Source organism: Stegostoma tigrinum, chromosome 3, assembly GCF_030684315.1.
Source record: "Stegostoma tigrinum isolate sSteTig4 chromosome 3, sSteTig4.hap1, whole genome shotgun sequence".
NCBI lineage: Eukaryota > Metazoa > Chordata > Chondrichthyes > Orectolobiformes > Stegostomatidae > Stegostoma > Stegostoma tigrinum.
The window spans coordinates 80419325-80443559 of record NC_081356.1 but is presented as its reverse complement, the minus strand read 5'-3'; the positions used below and the strand labels follow the sequence as shown (position 1 = coordinate 80443559).

The window sequence follows — 24235 nt, the reverse complement described above, 5'->3', positions numbered from 1 at the left end:
TAAATGGAGACAAATAACAGAAAGCTGCAACACAGTGGGACTTGTTGGGGTGTGGAGGGGGTCTACTTGTGCATGAAACACAAAGCCAGCAAACAGTGCAATTAGTAATCAGGAACGCAGGTGGAATGTTGACCCTTATTTCAAGGAGGTTGGAGTATAAGAGTAGGGAATTCTTACTGCATCTGCATAAGGTGCTGGTGAGACCAAATCTAGAGTACTTTGAGCAGTTTTGGTCCCCTTATTTAACGAAAGATGGCTTTTCATTTGTGATGGTTCAGAGGTTGACAAGGTAATTCCTGGTAGGAGCAAAGGCTAAACAGGTTGGGATCTACTCGCTGGAATTTAGAGAAATGGGAAGTGATATACTTGCAATGTATAGGATTCTTAAGGGGTGTGACGGGGTGAATGCTGAGAATTTCATGTTTCAACGGATGGGAGGGTCTAGGATCAGAGGGCGAAATCTCAATAAAGGGACACCAATTTAAAACTGATGTGAGGAAGAATTTCTTCTGCGAGGGTAGACCCTCTTTGGAACTCCTACCCACAGAGAACTGTGAGGGGGCAGTGTCCTTCTGCTTATTTAAGACTAAAATAGTTAGATTCTTGATCAAAAGTAGAATCAAACGTTACGAGGAAAACGTAGGGAAGTGATATGGGGAATGTCTGATCAGTCATGATCCTGCACAACAGCGGAGCAGCTCAAGGGACTGATTGGCCTACTCCTGTTCCATTTCTGGTGATCTGATCTGTACCCAAGTCTAGGTCCCTAACATATAATTATGTTTTAATGCCAACCCTTGGAGATCCTGATTATCATCATTCAACCTGACTTAAAATGGACCATTACCATTTTATCTCCAACACTCAGCCAACTCTATATTCTTGTAGCTGCTGTCCTTCCCATTCTATGGACTCTAATATTGTGGACAAGGTTGTTAAATGATACTTTTGACAGATGTTTTTTGGAAGTCTATATATGCACATCAACTAGATTAACCTCATCAACCTCACCTGCTATCTCATTAGAAAACTCAAGCAGATTACTTAAACAGGATTTGCCCTTAACAGATCTGTGCTGGTTTTCCTTCATTAGTGAAAATTTGTCTGAATAACAGGCCATTTTATCTTATGGAGTATTTGTGAAAGTTTTCTTACTTATCTGTATTGAACTAATTGATCTGTGGCTGATGGAACTATTCTTGCGACTCTTGACCAAGATGGTAATGTAGGTGAGTCAAATCCCATCCCTCTTCCACCTGTATGTTCCCCCCAACCCCAGCAAAAATGGCTTCTGCCAGGTATGTGGCAGGTCCTCTGGATCCAGGGTCTTTCCATCATTTTGAATGTGCTCCAGAGACCCCATGAAAATCTAGAACCTTGTTTACCAGGCAGGTGTGTGATGTAAGTGGGAATTAAGTTGATCAGATTGAAAGGGGAGGTGAATAGGAAACTAAGACTGGCAAGAAGAGGTGATGAGAATAGAACAGTCATCAACATATAAAGGGATACAAAAATCTACTAAGCATGTAAATAGCAAGTAAGATGCATCTTGTAAAATATTGTTATATTTGGTGATAGTGGATGCAAGGGATAGTGTGAAAATTAAGGAGGTGGTGGTACTGTAAAGCCTGGCTATGCTCAGAGTAGTTATGCCACCTGTTCTTTGTGAAGAAGTAATAGAGAATGTTGATATAGGGAATGCAATGGATGTTATCTGTCTGGATTTTAAGACAGAATTTGACAAAGTAGCTCATAAAAGCTGGTTATTAGAACCATGGCTTAGTGAGTGGAATAGCCAGTGAGCAATTGAATAGAATTTAAAAAGGAGAGAGTCATGTTAGATGATTCATTTTTTTTTCTAGCGGATGCATGGTAGACACTGGTTCTTCCCAAGTCAGTATTAGGACTACTGCTGTTTTTGCTAAAATTAAATTACTTAGATGCTACTGGGCGTGCAGGAACAGAGGGACCTTGGAGTGCATATATATTGATCTTTGAAGGTGCTGGAACATATTGGGAGAACGGTTGAAAAAACATGTGAAATATTAGTCTTCATAAATAGATGAGTTGAGTACAAGATCAGGGAAGTTATGATGAACCTAAATTAAACTCTGGTTAGGGCCCAAGTAGCATATTGTGCCCAGCTTTAGTTCCTACATTTTACAGAGAATGCAAAGCCTTTGTGAGGTTTCTCAGGATATTTACCAGAATTATTTTAGGAATTTTTCTTATAATATTAGATTGGAAATGGTAGGGGTGTTCTATTTGGAGCAAAGGAGATTGATTGGACATTTGATAGAGTTTTTCAAGATTACGACAGACTGAGAATATGTGAAAATATTAATTATTGTTTGAATTTTTAAATAATTCATTCAGGGTATATGGGCTGCACTGGCTGGGCCAGCACTTATTGTCCATGCTAATTGCCATTGAGAAGATAGGGGAAAGTTGCCATTTAAAGTAGATACATCTGCAGTACAGCTGGGGACAGAAATCCATGATTTTGAGTTTGCAACATGACAACATGTATCCAAGTCAGGATGGCATGTGGCTTGGATGGAACTCATAGGTGGTGGTGTTCCTATGTATATGTTAACCTTGCACTTTTAGAAGAGAGTGGTTGTGAGTTTGGAAGAGATCTGTTGAGGTTGGTTGTTAAGTTTTTCAAGGATGAAATAGATAGTTTTAATCAGTAAGAGAATCAAAGATTATGTGGATAAAACAGGAAAGTGGTGCTGAGCATAGACCATAGAGATCTACAGCACAGAAAAATTGGCCTTTCAGCACGTCATGTCTGCATTGGTCAAAACACCAACTATATTCTAATTCCATTTATGAGCACTTGGCCAATGGCCTTGTACGCCTTGACATTGGAAGTGCACATCTAAATGCTTAAAATTTATGAGGATCTCTTCCCCTGCCATCCTTACAGGCACCGCTGGATGAAAAGGTTTTTCATCACATTTCCTCTAAACCTTCTGCTCCTTACCTTAAATCTGTACCCCCTGTCACTGATCCCTCCATGAAGAGGAAACATTCCTTCCTGTCAACCATATCAGTATCACTAACCTACTACTTTTATACTTCCCTGAAATTTGCTCTTCTCTTTCTCTAGGACTGGCAGGTGACCTATAGTATGTGCCCAGCAATGTGATTGCTCTTTTTTGGTTTATTAGTTCTCCCTATATGGTTTCATTGGAGGGGTCTTCTAAAATGTCACGCCTTCTTACAGATATAATTGATTCCCTGATCAAAATTGCAACAGTTCCCTCTCTTTTACCTCCTTCCCTATCTCACTTGAAGACCCTGTATCCAGGAACATTGAGCTGCCAATCCTGCCTGTCTCAACCATGACATCATAGCCCCATGTTCTACTTTGTGCCCTCAATTCATCTGCCTTGTTTGTCAGATTCCTTGCATTAATATAAATATTTGACTTTGCCAAACTTCCTTGTGCCTTAGCTGGTCTATAATGTCTGTGCCTTCCTGACCCACTTGCTTTTACTTCTAGTTTTGGCAATTCATCTTCCATGCTGAATGTTCTGTCTGGATCCCACCTGGCTGCCAAATTAGTTTAAACCTTCCCCAATAGCACCAGCAAATCTCCACATAAGGATGCTGGTCCTATTCTAGTTTAGGTGCAACCCATCTGCCTTGTACAGGCCCAACCATCCTCCAAAATAGTTCCAGTGTCCCAGAAATCTAAAGTCCTCCCTCCTGCAACATCTCTCCAGCCATTTGGCTGCCACTGCTTTCCTCTGCAAAGTCATATCCTTAACAGTATACAAAAACAGTCAATCTGTTAAAAAGCGTGATGGCCAAAAGGACACTCCAGCACTACTTGTCTTCCTCTACTGTGCCTGGTGGTTGCTCTTATGTTTTCTGTCTTTTCGAAATGCACCTGCAGAATGAACTTGCTATCCATGACTTGCTGAGCAACACTGATGCTCCGCAGTGAATTTGTCAGATCATCAGAATTCATAAGGATTATCAGATCACCGTGATCTCATCAAATAGCAGATTCGATGGCTGAGGAGCCTACTTCTCCTAGATCTTATGATTTCCATCAGGTCATGGCAGTGGCAGGGAAAAGTGGCCTTGTTTGCAACAGTAAATATGTCAGATTAATATATCATGAGCCAAATTAATTTGTTTGGGTCAATCAACCCATCAATTGATATTGTACCTAATCCTGCCAAATAGATGATGTACGGAAAATGCCGACATCACAAAACAGTTTCAACTTTTTATATCCATATATTCTGAATTTTACAACCAATGTCTCTCCTCTTTGGGCTCTTCATTCACCATATACATGAGAGGAAGATCACCGACATATTTTTCAATGTCTCAAAAATGCTTTATCATGCAGGAAGTATGTACTTTAATATAATAATCCCCACAACCTTACCACATTGGAATTAGATGCAAGCATATTGTGTTTGATCCCAAGGGCTTTAGGCAAGCTCAGTACAGCAACACTAAAAGGAAAACTCTTGCTTTAGTTTTTGGAACACAGCTATTTTACACATATCTATTCAACAAGCTTGTGAATATACAGTGGTACAATTTAGAAACACATAACCAAATAGACTCCAGAATGGTCAGTTCCAGTTACTTTTAGCTGACTTTCAAATCCCGTTAAGAACAACATTATTCCTTTGGATCAACAAGTGGGTATTATTGAATGCATGTATGAGCAAATGAACAAGGAGGAGTAGAAGACCATTTAGCCGTTCAAGCCTGCTCAGCCGTTTAATAAACTCATGGCTGAACTGCTTGTTGAATTGGCATGTGAAGAAAGACTAGATCCGTTAGGGTCATGTTGACTGGAATTTAGAAGAGCGAGAGGGGAATCTCATAGGAGCTCAAAACATTCTAACAGGAGTAGACAAGGGGAAATGCAAGAAGGATTTTCCCAGTAACTGGGGAGTGCAAAAACAGGGGTCGCATCTAAGGATATGGGTAAGCCACTTAGAACTGAGATAAGGAGAAATTTCTTCACTCAGAGAGAAGAACCTGTAGAATTCTCTGTCAAAGAAAGCAGTCGAGGCCAATATGTTGAAAGTTTTCAAGAAGTTGTTGGATATAGTTCTTAGGGCTGAAGGGATCAAAGGGTATGGTGAGAAAACGGGAGCAAGGTAATGAGTTGGATGATCAGCCGTGATCCTATTAAATTGTAGAGCAGTCTCCAAGAGCCGGGTGGCATACTTCTGTGTGCATGTACACCGATCCCTTAGTGTTGTAGAACAGGTAGTTTAAGTGTTTAGGAATGCATATTAGCTGAGGTTTAGAGTTTAAGAGCAGGGAGGTTCAGTTGGAACTGGATAAAACTTTGGTTAGGCCACAGCTAAAGTAGTGTGTGAAATTCTAAATTCACATTATAGGAGGAATGTGATATGTGGAGAGGCTGTGGAGGAAATTTATTATGATGTTGCCTGGGCTGTTGAATTTTTGTTATAACAGAAGTTAGATAGACTGGAGTTATTTTCCTTGGAACAGAAGAGACTGAGGAAGGCGGATACATGATTAAGATGTGTAAAATTATGAGGGGTGTACACTGGATAGGCAGGAATGGACAATTCCCTGTGGTGGAGGGGTCAGTATCTAGGGGGCATAGATTTAAGCTAAGGGGCAGGATGCTCAGAGGGGATGAGAGGAAAATGTTTTTTACTCAGAAGGCGGTGAGAATCTGCAACTGAATGCCTACAAGGGTGGTAGAGGAATAAACCGTCAACATGTAAGAAGTATTTTGTTGCGCATTTGCGATGCCAAGGAGTACAAGGCTGTTGACCAAGCACTGAAAAATTGGATTAGAATAGTTAGATGGTGATTTTTGACTGGCAACTCAATGGGCTGAAGGGCCTTTTTCTGTGCTGCATGAGACCCGTCATGTTTGCCAAGGCATTCTCTTAATACATTGAGAATGTATCTATATGCATCATTGTATGTGTCTATTGTAATAGGGTTCCTATTCTTTAAAAGAAGAGGCAGATGTTGCATCATTACACAGAACCCACACCTGACAGGCATCATACCTTTAAGACTCATGACATGATATGTAATGTTGTAGTATAAAGCTACCCCTCCTCACCTTCATTGTCAGGAGTTACAGTAGGAGCAGCACTAAAGGTAATAATCATAAGAACCTGATTGCAATTACTTTATTTTTTTCAGTATGCAGTCAGTAAAAACAGAACCCAGTAAATTGAAATTTATATTTAGTTATTTATATTTATTACAGCAGTGCAAGTAGTTGGTGTTGTTAATAACCTTCAAGACAGCTGTATCAATAAGAACTGAGTCTTCGTGATTAATAAGGACTAATATGTAAGGAATACTCAGACCATATCATACTGCCAGTGATTTTTTACCCAGAAACTACATCATTTGCCTCGCAACAGTGGTTCTGTGGCACACAGAAACAGAATCAGTGTAACTGCGTACACCAGAAAGTAGAGTATATTAAACTCTATCGCAAGAAATCCTATAAGACTGCTGGGAATTGAACTTCGGGAACTAATGTGTTTACTCTGAAGTGAATGTTATTATGAGTTCAGTTTGCAGTTCATTTTTGATGTGTTGGGGAAATAGCCATTGTAGAAGAAGCACCTAGTGAACACACTGAAATTCACTGGAAGGAAACCAGCTGCAATTATGTCAGCTTCAGTAAGAAGCCTTGATGTGGGGACAGTGGTAAGTCTTCACTGGAGTTTTAATGTTTGTGAGCATATTGCTATGATATAAGGAATACTGAGAGTTTGAATTTTTTTTTCTGTTGTTCGTAATAAGTCTTTGCAACCCTTTTGTCCACAGTATAATAATTCATGATTTTAGTATTGAATAATGAATTGCTTTTTGTGTTAATGTACAGTGACAGACTCTTAGGAATGCAGTAACTGGCCTCCACAGCTTTATAAAACGGAAATAATATTAGAGTTTAGGTTTCACTCTGGGATCTGGCATGTTACAACATTAACATCAATTGGGATGATAACCTTTGGAGGCAGTTGTATTCTTTCACTTCCGTAAGGTATTTGCTGCACAATGGGTGTGAAAGTTGGCAGGGCTTGGGTGAACTGCTCCAGTGCAAGAAACAGACAATTTTTTTTTTTATTTAAAAAAGACTGAATGATAGGGCCAAAGCAGAACAGATGTGTGTAAACATTTCCACAGATATTTCTTCTGATGACCTGAAAGACTCCTCTACCAACTTCTGAATATGGATTTGATGCTGACTTAGGAATTCAATATTTCATGGATGCAAATGGAAGCAAGGCTGTTTTACACTCATTTAGATTAATTTTCAAACCACTCCTTAATTCCCAGGCACCATCAATTAGAATTAATGGAAACTTGCTCACTGGCCTCTGGTCCAGGCCTATCAATTGCAACTTTACCCAACAGGAGAACTATCCAGTATGATATGTTTGTCTGTTCAACATACCATTTTTGTGGATGGAGAGGAATAGAGTGCGGATTGAAGTTGACTCAACATGCTTTCATTCAGACACATGATCAGTAGAACAAGTGTAAATATTGTGAATGTAAAGTGCCACTTGTATTGTAGGTATTATTTAAGTAATCCACTTGGAAAAGTTTGCGGAGTTAATAATTAAAGAATTCAGTACATACACTTCGCCAAATTCCATCTTATATGCCAACTTTCACATTTTGTTCAACGTGATTTGAGCATAATAATTAGTATGTATTGGCCCCTTGATGTCCAAAGGGTTATTAAATACATTTGTTTTATTAGAATCCATGAAAAGATTAAAAGCAGTGGTAAGTTAAATCATGCAATTTACTTAACAGGCCAGCTGGAAGTTATATTGGATCGCAGACTGATGCAAGACGATAACCGTGGACTTGGCCAAGGTCTCAAGGACAATAAAATTACAGCCAATTTGTTCAGAGTTTTGTTGGAGAAACGAATTGGAGTTGATGTGGTAAGACTAATTATGCAATGCCAGAATTTATTTTCTAAATAAGACAAACTAAGAACTAAGTATTATTGGAAACATTTTTTTTATTTAAAGCCAATTAGAAATGATAGAATCAGATACATATATTTAAATCATTAAATTTCATGAGTTTTATGCTTGTACATCTTATAATGATGGGTAAATTATTGCAGGGATTGAAGGAGAAACCATTTCGGAACTAGCCAACATAGAAATTGAGTTGGAAAAGAATGGTGTGGTTTTACATGTTGAAAGTTACATGGACCACCTGGAAGAGAATAAGTGATCATGCAATCTTTTCACCTCACAGAAAATGTTACCTGTCGTTTTGGTTCATAGCTCTTTAATACTGAGGGGGGTCAGAAGTTTGATTGAAAGAATTCAGATAGTAAATTGTAAGAGAGGTGGGCACCAATCTGATTTCCATCTGTTTTTCGGTCTCTGAGAGAGCTGACATTTATTGGAGGGTTACTTGCAGTTGGCCATGCTGCATTACACCTTGTCCTCTGTTGAACTTAAGAAAGGGAAGAAATCAGCATAGTTTTAGAATAAATGGTCTCCAATTTCAGCTGAAGATGTGGAGGGGAATTATTTTCTGTCAGAAGTTTGAGAGTGTTTGGAACTCTCTTCCTCAGAGAATGGTGAAGGCAAAGTCATTGAATACTTTCAAGGCAGATATGGATATATTTTTGTCTAATAAGAGAATCAATGGTTATCAAGATTAGATAGGCATATGGAATTGAGACCACAATCAGATCAGAATGATACATGGAAGTGAACTGAAATCATTCCATGTGATCAACTTGTTGGAGTAGCAACGTCACACGAGGTGTCAAGGTGAATGAGGTGGCAATGAATGTGTGTTAGAGAGTTGAGACAAAGAGGTTAAAGTAAGATAGAAGGGCTTTGAACTGAAGAGAGAAAGCCCAATGAATTGTGATGTAGACTGAAATCACTGAGGATAAACAATCACCTGGTGCAAAGGCTGAAGAAGGAAAGAACTGAAGACATTTTGTTGAAATATTATTATGGTACTCGGGTATTTATGGCAGAAAATGAAGATTTTAAATATGGGGTGAAAGGAATGGAACATAGTGATAAGTGTAAACAAGAAGAAAGTTTCAGAAGAAATAGGGACAGGCCAAGCTATAATTTGGTAATGAGTGCAGCATTGCCACTGTAATAGACTGGGGGACGTGAGTTGAAGAATGTATGGCCAGGTGGGAATGCTTCTTTCAGGGGAAGTTGTTGTTACTCCTGAGGCAGATTTCCATCAAGATCGTGTGCTTATCCACGTGTGAAAGGTGTACATTTTTTAGTATCTTCAATTCAGTTTGGTGAAACAATCTTTACACATAGTTAAAGCCTTGTGTTTATGTGCCTAGGCAACGTTTAGATGGAAATATGAATTAGTATATTGAGTCAATCAATTTCATTCCTTTCATCAATTTTTAATAAGGTTATATTTTGAAAAATCATTTAAGATGCTGTTTGACTGTATTTCCACTTTTATGATTTAATTTTTTAAAAATGTCCTTTTCTCCTTTTGTATTGACTTTAAATTTAGTTACCTATTTTGCAATTAACACAATCAATCATCTTCTTTAAATATCTCACACAACAATAATGCTACAAACAAGTAAGTGCAAACCAAACCAAGTAACAGAAGAGCTCAGGAATCTTAATTTACTTGAATATATATAATACTGCATAATGTTGTGGGTTTCTGCTATGCTAAAGCTTCCCTTTTGATTGTAGCTACAATTTATTTGCACTTGAATTTTTGAAAGGGTCTCCTGATTCGCTTGAGTACTTTTACAGCAGATACATGGAACCCCTTGACAAATGGTAAAAGCAGCTTTTTAGATATTTGCACAGTTTCTCTTCTTTTCAATTCATTCATGGAATATGGGCATCGCTGGACAGACGTGTTTTTTGCCCATCCCTAATTTTCCCTTAGTGGCTGGCTAGGGCATTTTGGAGAACAGTTAAGAGTCAGCCACATTACTGTAGGTCTGGAATCACATGCAGGCCAGATCAGGTACGGATGGCAGATTTCCTTCCCTAAAGGGAAATTGTGAACCAGTTAAGTTTTTAAGACAGTTTCTCTAAGATAAAGGCCAGCTTTTAATTGTAGATTTCAATTAAAGCTGCCATGACATAATTAAAATCCATGTCCCCAGAACATTAGCCTGGGAATCTAGATTACTTGACCAGTGATATGACCAACAATACCTCTGCCTCCCCTAGTGTTTGCTGATCTAAGAATTTCAAATTCCAAGTAAATATTCCATGTAAATACAGTGATGTTCCTTTTATTTTGCTTGTTGAGATTGTGGCTTGAATATGCTGTTCATTTTTTCATACAATGCAATTTATCTTAAAGCATGATGGAAGTAATAAGGCAGTGAATTATCGTTCCTTGTTGAGCCACAAAATATGTTCCTATCTGAATCATCCAATTTTTCCAATGGTTGTGAACCTGAACGTTGATGAAGTTCCTCCACTACTGAACCTATACAGCCCCCTTATGTCATCCATGCCATGTGACATGCATATACTTAACCTGAGAACTATAGAAGGAAAGGTAAGGCTGATGTTTTTTGTATACTTCAAAGTACTGATAATATTTGAATGATGAATCATTTTATATTTTTTTGGTATCTTGAATGCATCCACAGAAAACTCATGTATAAGCACCTGTGGCAACAATACCTGTGCTACCTGGCATATTTGAGAGGAAAATATGAAACAGTTGCTTGTTAATAAAGAATTTTATTATTGCTGAAAAGAAAGATAAACTGAATCCTGAGAAATTAGTTCAAGTCAGAGAAGTAGCACTTTCGTACTGGTTGATAATATTATTGAACTGAGTCAAAGCATGAATATTGCTAAAACATTGCCAAAGCTTTTGATTTTGCTGTCATCAGGACAAACAGAAAAATACAAATTTCAAATGATATTGTTTGGCAAGTCGACTTTAAACATTGCTTTGGAGAAAGCAGTGGGGAATTATGGGGTCCCCAAACTTCTGGGAAGTTCAGAAAATGTGCAAGGCTTGAGCATATTTTCATTACTAGGGGATGACCTACCGGGGAAAGCCATAGCGGCCAGGTATCTAGCACTGAGCATGTCTCTGTGGCTCAAAAGGGAATGGGGGAGAATAGGAGAGTGATAGTGATGGGAGATTCAATGGTTAGGGGAATGGACAGGAGATTCTGTGGCCCTGAGTGAGACTCCCAGATGGGTATGCTGCCTCCCGGATGCCAGGGTCAGGAATGTCTTGGATCGAGTCTACAGGATTCTTAAGGGGGGAGGGTGAGCAGCCAGAAGCCATGGTACACATTGGTACCAGTGACATAACGAGGAAAAGGCACGAGGTCCTTAAAAGTGAATAAAGGGAGTTAGGTTGGAAGCTCAAAGGTAGGATGAGCAGAGTAGTAATCTCAGGATTACTACTGGTGCCATGGGCTAGTGTGACTAGTAATAGAGAGAAAAGTGCAGCTGAACACCTGGCTACAGAGCTGGTGTAGGAGGGAGGGCTTCAGATATGTGGATCATTGGGATACCTTCTGGGGAAGATGGGACCTGTACTTGAAGGACAGGTTGAACCTGAACTTGAAGGTACACCAATATCCTGGGTGGGATGTTTGCTAGAGCTTTTTGGGAGGGTTTAAACTAGTTTGGCAGGGGGATGGGAACCGCAGCTATGGATCAGAGGATGGGGTAGCTGGTATACAGGCAGATACAGCATGCAGAGAGTCTGTGAGGAAGGATAGACAGTTGATAGGGAAAAGTTTCAGTCAGTGCAATGGGTTGAAGTGTGTCTATTTTAACACAAGAAGTGTCAGGAATAAGGGTGATGAACTTAGGGCATGGATCAGTACTTGGATGTATTATGATGTTGTGGCCATTATGGAGACTTGCATAACACAGGGGCAGGAATGGTTGTTGGATGTTCCGGGGTTTAGATGTTTCAAAAGAAATGAGGAGGCAGGTAAAAGAGGTGGGAGGGTGGCATTGTTAACCAGGGATGATATCATAGCTGCAGAAAGGGAAGTTGTTGAGGAAGGTTTGTCTACTGAGTCAGTATGCGTGGAAGTAAGAAACAGGAAAGGAGCAGTCACTTTATTGGGAGTTTTCTATAGATCCCCCCAATAGCAACAACTGAGGAACAGATTGGGAGGCAGATTTTGGGAAGGTGCAGAGTAACAGGGCTGTTGTCATGGGTACCTTCAACTTCCCTCATATTGACAGGAATCTCCTAAGTGCAAACAGTTTGGATGGAGCAGATTTTGTCAGGTGTGTCCAAGAAGGATATCTGACTCACTATGTAGATAGGCTGACTAGATGGGAGGCCATAATAGATTCAGTGCTTGGCAATGATCCAGGCCAGGTGTCAGATCTCTCGGTGGGAGAGCATTTCAGTGATAGTGATCACAACTCCCTGATCTTTATGATAGTTACAGAGAGGGGTATGAGCAGACAGTATGGGAAAGCTTTTAATTGGGGGAGGAGGAATTACAATGATACTAAGCAAGAACTATGGAGCGTAAATTGGGAACGGATGTTCTCAGGAAAATGCACAACAGGAATATGGAGGTTGTTTAGGAAGCACTTGCTACGAGCCCTGGATAGGTTTGTCCCACTGAGGCAAGGAAGGGATGGTAAGGTGAAGGAACCTTGGATGACAAGACATGTGGACCATCTATTCAAGAAAAAGAGGAAGCTTACTTAAGATTGAGGAAGCAAGGATTGGACAGGGCTCGAGAGGATTACAAGATAGCCAAAAAGGAAATGAAGAATAGACTTAGAAGAGTTAGAAGGGGATATGAAAAACCTTGGCGGTTATTCTATACTTCAGTGAGGAACAAAAGGATGGTCAGAGTGAGGGTAGGGCCAATCAGGAATAGTGGAGGGAACTAAGTACATGAAGTCAGAAGAGGTCCTTAATGAATACTTTGTTTCAGTATTCACCAGAGAGAGGGACCTTGATGTTTGTGAGGACAGCATGAAACAGGCTTATATGCTCGAACAGGTTGTGTTAAGAAGGAGGATGTGCTAGAAATATTGAAAAACATGAGGATAAATAAGTTCCCTGGGCCATACGGTATATACCCAAGGTTGAATGTGACACGAGGGAAGAGATTGCTGTGCCTTTTGCGATGATCTTTGTGTCCTCACTGTCCACTGGAGTAGTACCAGATGATTGGAGGGTGGTAAATATTATTCCCTTGTTCATGAAAGCGAAAAGGGATAATCGTGGGAATTACAGACCAGTCAGTCTTTCTACTGTGGTGGGCAAATTATTGGGGAGGGTTCTGAGAGATAGCATTTTTGATTATTTGGAAAAGTACAGTTTGATTAGAAATGGTCAGCATGGCTTTGGGAGGGTCAGGTCATGCCTCAAGCCTTATTGAATTCTTTGAGGATATGGCAAAACACATTGATGAAGGTAGAGCAACGGATGTAGCATATATGGATTTTAGTAAGATGTTTGATAAAGTTCCCCATGGTAGGCTCATTCAGAAAGTAAGGAGGCATGGGATTCAGGGAAATTTGGCTGTGTGGATACAGAATTAGCTGTCCAATAGAAGACAGAAGGTGGTGTAAATGGAAAGTATTCAGCCTGGAGCTCGGTGACCAGTGGTGTTCTGCAAGGATCTGTTCTGGGACCTCTACCCTTTGTGATCTTTGTAAATGACTTAGATGGGAAGTGGAAGGTTGGTTTAGTAAGTTTGCCAATGACATGAATTATGGTGGAGTTGTGGATAGTGTGGAGGGCTGTTGTAGGTTGCAGCAGGGCATTGACAAGATGCAGAGCTGGGCAAAGAAGTGGCAGATGGAATTCAATCTGGAAAAGTGTGAAGTGATTAATTTTGAAAGGTCGTATTTGAATGCAGAATACAGGGTTAATGGTAGGATTCTTGGCAGTGTGGAGGATCAGAGGAATCTTGGGGTCCATGTCCATAGATCCCTTAAAGTTGCCACCCAAGTTGATAGGGTTGTTAAGAAGGCATATGGTGTGTTGGCTTTCATTGGCAGGGGAGTTGGGTATAAGAGCCATGAGGTTATACTGCAGCTCTGTAAAACCTGGGTAGACCACACTTGGAATATTGTGTTCAGTTTTGGTTGCCCCATTATAGGAAGGATGTGGAAGCTTTAGAGAGGATGCAAAGGAGATTTACCAGGATGCTGCCTGGATTGGAGAGCAGGTCTTAAGAGGAAAGGTTGAGGGAGCTAGGGCTTTTCTCATTGCAGTGAAGAAGGGGGAGAAGTGACTTGATAGAGGTGTACAAGATAATGAGAGGCAAGGATAGAGTGGATAGCCAGAGACTTTTTCCCTGGGCGGAAATGACTGTAATGGGGAGGCATCATTTTAAGGCAGTTGGAGGGAGGTAAAGGGGAGATGTCAGAGGTCGGTTCTTTACAGAGAGTAGTGGGTGCATGAAATGCACTGCTGGCGGTAGTAATGGAATCAGATACATTAGGGACATTTAAGTGACTCGCGGGTAGGCACATGGATGATAGTAAAATGTAGGGTTTTCAGGGTTTGATCTTAGAGTAGGATAATGGGTTGGCACAACATCTCTGAAGGAGGATGAGATAACAAGGTGTAGAGCTGGATGAACACAGCAAACCAAGCAGCATCAGAGGAGCAGGAAGGCTGACATTTTGGGCGTAGAACCTTCTTCAGAAAATCTCCTAAATCTCCTTTGCATCCTCTCTAAAGCTTCCATATCCTTCCTGTAATGAGGCAGCCATAACTGAACACAATGTTCAAAGTGTGGTCTAACCAGGTTTTATAAAGCTGCAGTATGACCTTGTGGCTCTTATACCCAACTCCCCTGCCAACGAAAACCAACACACCAAATGCCTTCTTAACAACCCTATCAACTTGGGTGGCAACTTTAAGGGACCTATGGACATGGCCCCCAAGATTCCTCTGTTTTCTGAAGAAGGGTCTAGGCCCGAAACATCAGCCTTCCTGCTCCTCTGATGCTACTTGGCCTGTTGTGTTTGTCCAGCTCTACACCTTGTTATCTCAGATTCTCCAGCATCTGCAGTTCCTACTATCTCTGAAGAAAGGTCTCGACCTGAAACGTCAGCTTTCCTGCTTCTCTGATGCTGCCTGGCCTGCTGTGTTCATCCAGCTCTACACCTTGTTATGTAAGAGATGTAACTTTTTTTTCCTTTCTTTTTCACTTTATTTCTGTATTTTGTACAAGATCTATACCTCATTACTTTGTATCTAAGATGGCTCCATATTGGGTGATATAGTAAACTTTTCAATGTACTCCTGTACTCTGTACTTGAGTACCCATGACAATAAAGGATATTCCAAATTATAATTCTGGGTAGAATGTCTTTGAAAATCTCAGCAGGTCTGACAGTATCTGTGGACAGAAATCAGGGTTAGTGTTTCGGTTCAAGTGACCCTACTTCAGTCTGATGGTGGCTACAAATGTAATAAAATGTGAGGCTGGATGAACACAGCAGGCCAAGCAGCATCTCAGGAGCACAAAAGCTGACGTTTCGGGCCTAGACCCTTCATCAGAGAGGGGGATGGGGGGAGGGAACTGGAATAAATAGGGAGAGAGGGGGAGGCGGACCGAAGATGGAGAGTAAAGAAGATAGGTGGAGAGAGTGTAGGTGGGGAGGTAGGGAGGGGATAGGTCAGTCCAGGGAAGACGGACAGGTCAAGGAGGTGGGATGAGGTTAGTAGGTAGCTGGGGGTGCGGCTTGGGGTGGGAGGAAGGGATGGGTGAGAGGAAGAACCGGTTAGGGAGGCAGAGACAGGTTGGACTGGTTTTGGGATGCAGTGGGATGCAAGCGGAGGCTTGGGGACCGCTTTGCAGAAACCAAGCGGAGGCTTGGGGACCGCTTTGCAGAACACCTCCGCTCAGTTCGCAACAAACAACTGCACCTCCCAACCGCAAACCATTTCCACTCCCCCTCCCATTCTCTTGATGACATGTCCATCATGGGCCTCCTGCACTGCCACAATGATGCCACCCGAAGGTTGCAGGAACAGCAACTCATATTCCGCCTGGGAACCCTGCAGCCATATGGTATCAATGTGGACTTCACCAGTTTCAAAATCTCCCCTTCCCCTACTGCATCCCTAAACCAGCCCAGTTCATCCCCTCCCCCCACTGCACCACACAACCAGCCCAGCTCTTCCCCTCCACCCACTGCATCCCAAAACCAGTCCAACCTGTCTCTGCCTCCCTAACCGGTTCTTCCTCTCACCCATCCCTTCCTCCCACCCCAAGCCGCACCCCCAGCTACCTACTAACCTCATCCCACCTCCTTGACCTGTCCGTCTTCCCTGGACTGACCTATCCCCTCCCTACCTCCCCACCTACACTCTCTCCACCTATCTTCTTTACTCTCCATCTTCGGTCCGCCTCCCCCTCTCTCCCTATTTATTCCAGTTCCCTCCCCCCATCCCCCTCTCTGATGAAGGGTCTAGGCCCGAAACGTCAGCTTTTGTGCTCCTGAGATGCTGCTTGGCCTGCTGTGTTCATCCAGCCTCACATTTTATTATCTTGGAATCTCCAGCATCTGCAGTTCCCATTATCTCTGTGGCTACAAATGTGTTAGTTTATATGAAAAAGATAGGGTAGGGGAAAGGGTAAGGGTTAAATGATAGGTAGGGATAGAGGCTAAAGAGAGAGAACAGTTGGACAGACAAAGGAATACATAATGATCCCCGGGAGGGCGAATAAGATCTCCCCCTTAGCTGAGTAATGTAATATGACACTAACTTAAAAAGCATGACCTGAGTTTGGCATTTCTGAAATGCATTCCATAACCCTCACTGGAAGGAATTTGTACACTGAACTCTAAGTATGCAGGGATATGGCCTGTGATGTTCAATGGTTTTTGGGCAGAAGACAGTTTTGCTTTAGAAGCTGCAGAGTGGAAAGCTGTTTTTTTGTTTGTTTGGTTTTGCTCTGTCTAATTATTCTCAAGTTATTTATTATTGAAGGTTCTAAGGAAGGAGCCCCAGTTTATTAGAAATAAGTAGAAATTTTCAGAGGTCTGCAGAAGCCGTTTCCATTGACCGGTGCCTTCTGAAATCACGCAAAATATAGCATTCTACACGCCAATAATACAACATGTCATCAAAGGATTTTATGAAGGCCTGGTATTCACTGTTAAAATGGCTATTAACCTGGCAAATTATGATTCTATTATTTTCTTTCTTTTTAATTTATCCCTTAACTGCTCTGTCTTTCTGTCGGCGTGAGAGTGGGGGTTTATATCTAAAATTGGGCTTAGATATTAATTAGATTGTTGTTCATCTTGTCCAACTAAAGTTAATTATTATTATTAAATGTTAATTTTTGTTAAAATGATAAACTGTGTTCTTGATCTGCTATTTGTAAAGTCTGATTAGGAGCAATTGAGGAATTTTGATGGTCATCGAATGCTTTAATTTCATTGTGTTATGAATCCAATGTTGGTTAGGGTGATTTGATTTGGCTTGCTGCTCTGGGGTGGTAACAATACTCTGATTAAGGTTACATAGTCCAAAGCTCCTTATCGAGGCGTGAAATTAACTTCATAGCAAAATCTCCACAGAGCACTGTTAGGCCTCCATGCTCCATCACCTTTCGCAGTGAAACAGTTTTGACTTTGTGACATTCACAAAGATTTCACAACACCTCAAGCGTATGACATGGGCATCGCCGTGGCTGCAGTCATTGTGGTATTGTTTCAAATGATTAGACAACATCGGAAGAAGGAGCACTTTCAATATTGTCAGCAATATTGGTGAGAAGAGAAACTACTGGCAACACTTCATCTGAGGGAGAAGTAGCAGGTATAGATCTCTCTATACCTGAACACAGGTACAGGAAGGATGTGGAAGCTTTAGAGAGGATGCAAAGGAGATTTTCTGAAGAAGGTTCTAGGCCCAAAATGTCAGCCTTCCTGCTCCTCTGACGCTGCTTGGTTTGCTGTGTTCATAGTGTTCACATAGTGAAGAGAATGATGCAACTCTACATGTAGATGCTTCATTTTTCATTTTCTATCGCAAATCACTAGCCTCTATGCTGGTTGGAGTCATACCTTGCACAAAAGATTGATTGATTGTTAGAGAGCAATGAAATCAAATCAAATCAATTATCTCATCACCAGGATACCACTGTAGGATTTCTTCAAGATAGTGCTCTTGGCCCAGTCATCTGTAGCTGCTTTGCCAATGACCTTCCTTTCAACATAAAGTCAGAAGTGGGGATATTCACTGATGATACATATTCTTCAAAACCACTTACAACCGCTCGTACTGAAGAAGTCCATGTCCAAATTCAGCAAGATCTGGCCAATATCCAGGCTTGAACTGAAAAGTGGCAAGTAACATTCATGCCACACAATTGCCAGGTAATGACTACCTCCAACAAGACAGAAGGGTTCACCCATTCCTGATCCCCATATCCCCCACCCTTCACTCATTCTGGATCTGATCTCCCATTTCCCTATTTCAAACCAGGTTGCCGCCTCCTCTCACTCTTGAATCAATTTGCCTCCACCTTCCCAGGATTCAGTGGCTCCTTCCCTGCTCCACCTGATTCCACTCAGACCCAGCCCCTGCACCTCCCCATCCACCACCCAGCCCCTGCACCTCCCCATCCACCACTGCCACCCTTGCCTAACCCCTCCTACTCCACTGCAGGCTTTATCTGCCTCTACAACCACCAGGAATGATGCATATTTCCCCACTGCTGGGCCTGATTTTTCCCAACCACCTTATGCCCTATTTCTGGCAGCCCATTCTTTACACAGCTGGCACTCTACCCTCCCAGCACCCTAGCCTCACACTTACGTACTTGCTGATGAAGGTCAGCTGTCAAAGTGATTGTCTGTGATTTTGGATTTTTAAATGTCGAAATCCAGCAGTTGGCTGCTATGGAAAAAGGATATGGCTTTTTTTTCCCCTGAGCAGTACTGCAATACGAGAAAACTGTCAGAATGAAACTATATCTCTGCATTTCTGAGGGCACCATGTTCAGAATGTCCAGTCAGAAGTGTGGGGAACTCTCATTTAATTTAAAGGAATGGGTAGAGGGGCACTTCTTGTGAGATTTCCATTCCAAAAAAAAATCAGTCCAATAAATTAACTGACCCTGCCAGTTTCAGCACTTATTCAATCCTAAACATAGTGTGCCTCATTCTTAGAACAGACTCCAACTCTGGCAATATTTCAGGATTTCATTTAAGAAATGACACCAGATTTTATCAAATGTCGGAGTGAGGCAGGTCAGACATAAAAGCTGTCATTTCAAAAGTAGATGGAGTTATTTTGTTGTACATGAATATTTGTGTTTGCAATATTTGCAAATTGCTGCTTTGCCCACAAGAGGTTTACCTCATGGAGGAGCTATAATAAAAAATGTTAATATATACAGTTACATTTCAAATACAACTCTTAACACATTTAACTTTTTATTCCCTCAGAGGATGTGGTTGCTGCTGGCTGAATAGCTGTCTAGGCACTTTCAGAGGACAGTCAGAATTATTAGTGAACCACATTTTTTGTGGGTCTGGGATCAATATGTCAGCCAAACCATGTATGGATAATAGATTTCCTTCTTTAAAGGACATTAGTGAACCAGATGGATTTGAATGACAAGCAATAATAGTTTTATCACACCACTATTAAAACTAACTTTTTCTTCCGGATTGTAATACTTGAATTTGAATTCCACCAGCTGCTGTGGTGAGATCTGAACTGAGGACCCAGAAAATTGATCTGGGCTTTTGGATCTCTAGTCTAGTGGCATTACTACCACATCAACATGTCTCTCTAGTTCTCATTTTCAGTTGACTTGAAGCAATTTATTTTGATTTTGTGGAGAAAGATAGTGAGTCCATATTTGCAATGAGCATATTCAGTTTTGAGCACCGCACCTATAAAGGGGTAAAGAAATATCAAAGCGTTTAGGGCAGTATGTATGAATTGAGGATGTTGACCTTTAGGTTGTAAGAATTTACTTACTTGCTGAAGGAAAAAAGAATTTGTATTGATAACAGGATTCAAGGATGAAAATGGATGACAAATGAGAACTTACATTGTAATACACAAGGTTAAAACTGGAGACTAGACCCAACTGGAGATAACAGTTTTGCACAGTTAGTGGTTATATTAAACAGGCTCTGAGCTTAAAAATGTTTCCATCATGTACATTAATAAATAGATAATTTTTAGAGAAGTCATTGCATTTTTATTGGGTAGAGAAGGAACTGTAAGAAATAGGAACATAAGTAGGCTCTCAACTGGATATTTAAATTTTACTGCCCAGTTATTACTTAATTAACCTGTTCACTCTTTCTTTTCAAATTATGAAATCATTCAAATGACGTCTTTTTGGTGATACTAGTTGTTTTAATCAGTGTAATCATGACTTGACACATGATAATGTGTGAACAGTAGTATCAAAGCGCAACAGCATCTTAACTTTGCTTTGTGTAGAGACTTGACATCCAACTACTGCCTGGCCATAGGCCAGGTACCCACTCTGTCAGACAATGTGGCATGTGCTACTTTTATAATTTCTGCACTTGGGAAACCCCTCTCAGACTTGCTTTACACAGCATAGCCTCTGGAAAGTATGTCAGAAAGTAGGCTGAAATTTTAGTTCGTGAGAAATTGTGGAAGTCTGAGAGATTATGGTGTTACATCTGCAGCCTGCTTTTGAAAAATGGAAACGTGATTGTCACATCTGTCTATTTCAATTTAAGATTGCACACCCAGAGTAGTGTTAAAAATAAGATGAATTACACGTAAAGTTAGTGTGGGTTATTTGACCAAAATTTATTTGTCCAGCTGTGAAAAACATTAAGGAGTTTGTTTTATGAAAAATAGGCTCATTCATGAAGTTTAATTTACTAGGATAAAATTACAGAGGTTGTTGAAGCTCAATTGACCCTAAAATTACTATACGCCTGCCTTAATATGGCGGCCATAGACAGTCAGGCTAGAGTGGGTAGCTCGTTTCTGTGTTAAGTTTATTAAATGGCAGGATGGAAGGGCAGTTGTTTTGGGAAGAGCACCATTGGGGTACCTCCCTCAGCCTTCACCTGAGTAGATAGTAACCCCATTTCTTTACTTCTGTAAGTTAAAACTCACTCTCTGCATATCTATCATTAAGGTGGGCAAATCATCCCCATCCAAAGCCCCATTATTTATCTGGATCCACATTTCAATCTGTCATGGCCCTCTTTAATGCAACTGTGCTCACCATGGTGCTCTGGCACTGACAAGACTCTGTATTAATTTAGCCTGCCTGTGGTGTTTGATGGCTGTGGTGCAGAATATCTTCTGCATTTATTGGCTCACACCAACTTCTTCTGCGGTCTTCTTCTATCCATCATTCCCCCTAAGTTTCTGCCCACAATTTCTGAGATTGGAATTGATGAGATGAGTTGATTTTTCAAGTATGTGGAGGAGTAGCTTTTTAAAAAATTGTCTTGTGTTTTAAAGAGCTTTTACAAAGACAGAAAAATACTTAGCATTCAATGCCATCTCCTGTCAGAAAGATGAAAAAAATCCCAGAATTAAGCCTGTTGGATTGATGTTGAACAATATGTATTCCAAATAAACCACTTTGATGGGGTACATTTAATCAGCAATATCTCGGTGATCTCTATCTTTATTCCCCAAGTTTAGGAGGTAAACTACTTGTGTGTGCAAGTTCAGTTAATTTAAATATATAAGGAATACTGTAAATACTAAAGAATTAAAAATTCTGATCTATTTTAAGTAGCATTTTTACTGAATGCAAAATATTCTTGTCACCGTCACACGGACAAACAATTGGATTCAATAAAATGATGACATATCATTGCAGGTCGATGGGACTCCATCAGTTGAAGCAGCCTTGATCATCCACAGAAAGGGTTTTGATTGTCGATTTTCAAACCAAAATACTGGGCTATTTTGTTCCACCACTCGGGGCAAGGTAATGTTAAAATAGTTATGTTTCTACAGTTAGAAAGGTTATTGAGATTTCCATTATTTCAGAAAATTTTAACTACTATTCATCCACAGATTGAAGAAGTAGAAATGCACCAATGGAAAATATTCGGGTTACATGTCACATCCCTGTTCCTGTGGCAATTATGATGAAAATTTGTAACTATGTGTATCTTGAATTCTATTCAACTTATTGAATTGTTTTTTTACAGATTCCTGTGCACAATCTCTTCAGAGACGTAAGAATTCAACATCTAACACCATCAACCTTGACTTTGATGCATGAAACACAAAATCACAATAATACTAGAGACATAGAACTGAATCCAATGGAGATAAGTACATTCAGAATTCAATTAAGATGATCCTGTAACCTACTGACGTTCTCTAAAGAGCTGTTTGAAGATCATATTGTACATGTTGAGTTGCAATAACTGCAAGAACATAAAAAGAAACTTATGCCCAACGTGGAAAACATATTTTCATTTAATTTTGTGAAAAATTTACGAAGTTCTAAAAGGTTAAAAATATTTCAATTAACAATAAAAATAAAGTGACAACAAACTGCTTCCTTACAATAATGTAATTCCAGGTTTAATTTATCTGCCACACTGCCTAACTTAAAATACTGTTAGTCTTTCAATGAATTGATGAACAGTGTTGAGAGACTGGACTGAAGGTGTAAACTTCATTCAGTTAAACTTTACATTAATAAGGGCAGTTGATTCCTTGTTATGTTTAATGACTAATCCCCAACATTAAGTTATGGTTATGTCCAAAAGTGTATTACATTCTTACATGTGAGATATTGGATTTGTTGAGAAAGTGAAATCTCATAAGCATAAAATCTGAAATTCTGTGATTTATGAGATCGTGAATAAAAGCCAATATAATGCCTGAAATTATAAGAAATTTCAGAATTAACACTGGAATGTTTGTAAATATGAAATTCAGAATTTTTGAGCTGTTCGGAATTCTATCTTGTATATTTGGTTGGGGTAAGTGCAATGCTTCAGCAGTCGTTCATAATGATAAACCAACCACAATATGTACACGAACAACTAACAAGAAAATTTGTTTGTTAGTAAACAACATGTTTTCTGCTGGCAACACAATCCAGAATAGATGTTCTGTTCAAAAGTTGTCACTTGAGATCTGTGCCTTATAATAATATTACAGATTATACTTGTACTAAATAAAAACTAAAAGACTTGTGGATACTGTAAATCAGGAACAAAAACAAGTTGCTGTAAAAGCTCACCAGGCCTGGCAGCATCTATGAAAAACCATCAGAGTTACTGTTTCGGGTCCAGTGGCCCTTCCTCTGAATACTTGTACTGTTCTCTTTTCCAATATTTTATAAACCAATCTCCAAATGGGATATTTTGTACCTTAAAATCTGAATTTCATCAAAAGAAAAGTTGAAGGTACACGCAGATGTGAATGGTCATTCAACTCATGTTAGATCAACTTCCAAGAAAAATTTTGAAGCCCTTTGTTATCATAGCTGATAATTATCTCCTGTCTTGCCTCACCCACCCTATCCAGAAATTCATTTACTTCTTTTGTTGCTGAAATCAGTCTAAATTTTTGTTTCACCACTTTGAACTTAAAATCCTTCCTCTGTCATTTTAAGTTTCACATTCTTATACAAGCTACTTTTTCAGTTTATTTTGAAGACCGAAGAGTACAAATTTATCCAGCCTTCCCCATTACAATCAGATAATGCTAGAGTTGTATCATCTCTGCATTACCTATAGGTTTTGAATATTTAACGTGTATCTCGGTAATCAAAATGATACTAAAAAATTTTATATTGTCTAATTTGGCTGAATATGCATAAATTTTTAAAAATTAAGCTATGAGCCATTATATGATATATCTTTTTGTCTTTTACTTTCCATTTTCCAATGATCACTTGAATGTACTGATTTAGAATAGTAAGGTATAAAAGAGAAAGTCCTGTCAATTCATCATATTCTCAGTAATGCCAAAGCAAATACATGTGTTAGAAAATTTTACATGAAATTGTACTTTGTGACCCTTTGAGTTTTGTTACTTGCATGATCTTGCCTAATGCAATACCAGAAGAATTTTTTTACATTCATGTTATTTACCCAAAGATCCTCTAACATCGCCAAGCATGATCTTTTCTCCTTCAAATAGAGCTGTTGTACATTTATACTTGTATGTTGCTGAAACTACTTCTACCAACATATGCTAGTATTATTACTAGTAATTATGTTCAACACAAAATAATAGTAAAAGATGCGTAGTTTGTGTAATT

The 24235-nt window shown here is 39.9% G+C and overlaps 1 protein-coding gene across 2 annotated transcripts in view; it reads left to right on the top strand.

Annotated features, from left to right (window-relative positions):
- The window catches only part of man2a1 (mannosidase, alpha, class 2A, member 1), a 163548-nt gene extending 140698 nt beyond the window's left edge, over positions 1 to 22850 (top strand). For both annotated transcript variants that reach the window (XM_059644699.1, XM_048527297.2), the window contains 4 exons: positions 7816 to 7949; positions 10351 to 10551; positions 21824 to 21934; positions 22161 to 22850. In XM_059644699.1, the coding sequence (XP_059500682.1) occupies positions 7816 to 7949; positions 10351 to 10551; positions 21824 to 21934; positions 22161 to 22313 (599 nt within the window). In that variant the 3' untranslated portion in view covers positions 22314 to 22850. The remainder of the gene's footprint in view (positions 1 to 7815; positions 7950 to 10350; positions 10552 to 21823; positions 21935 to 22160) is intronic.
- The last annotated feature ends 1385 nt before the right edge of the window (positions 22851 to 24235 follow it).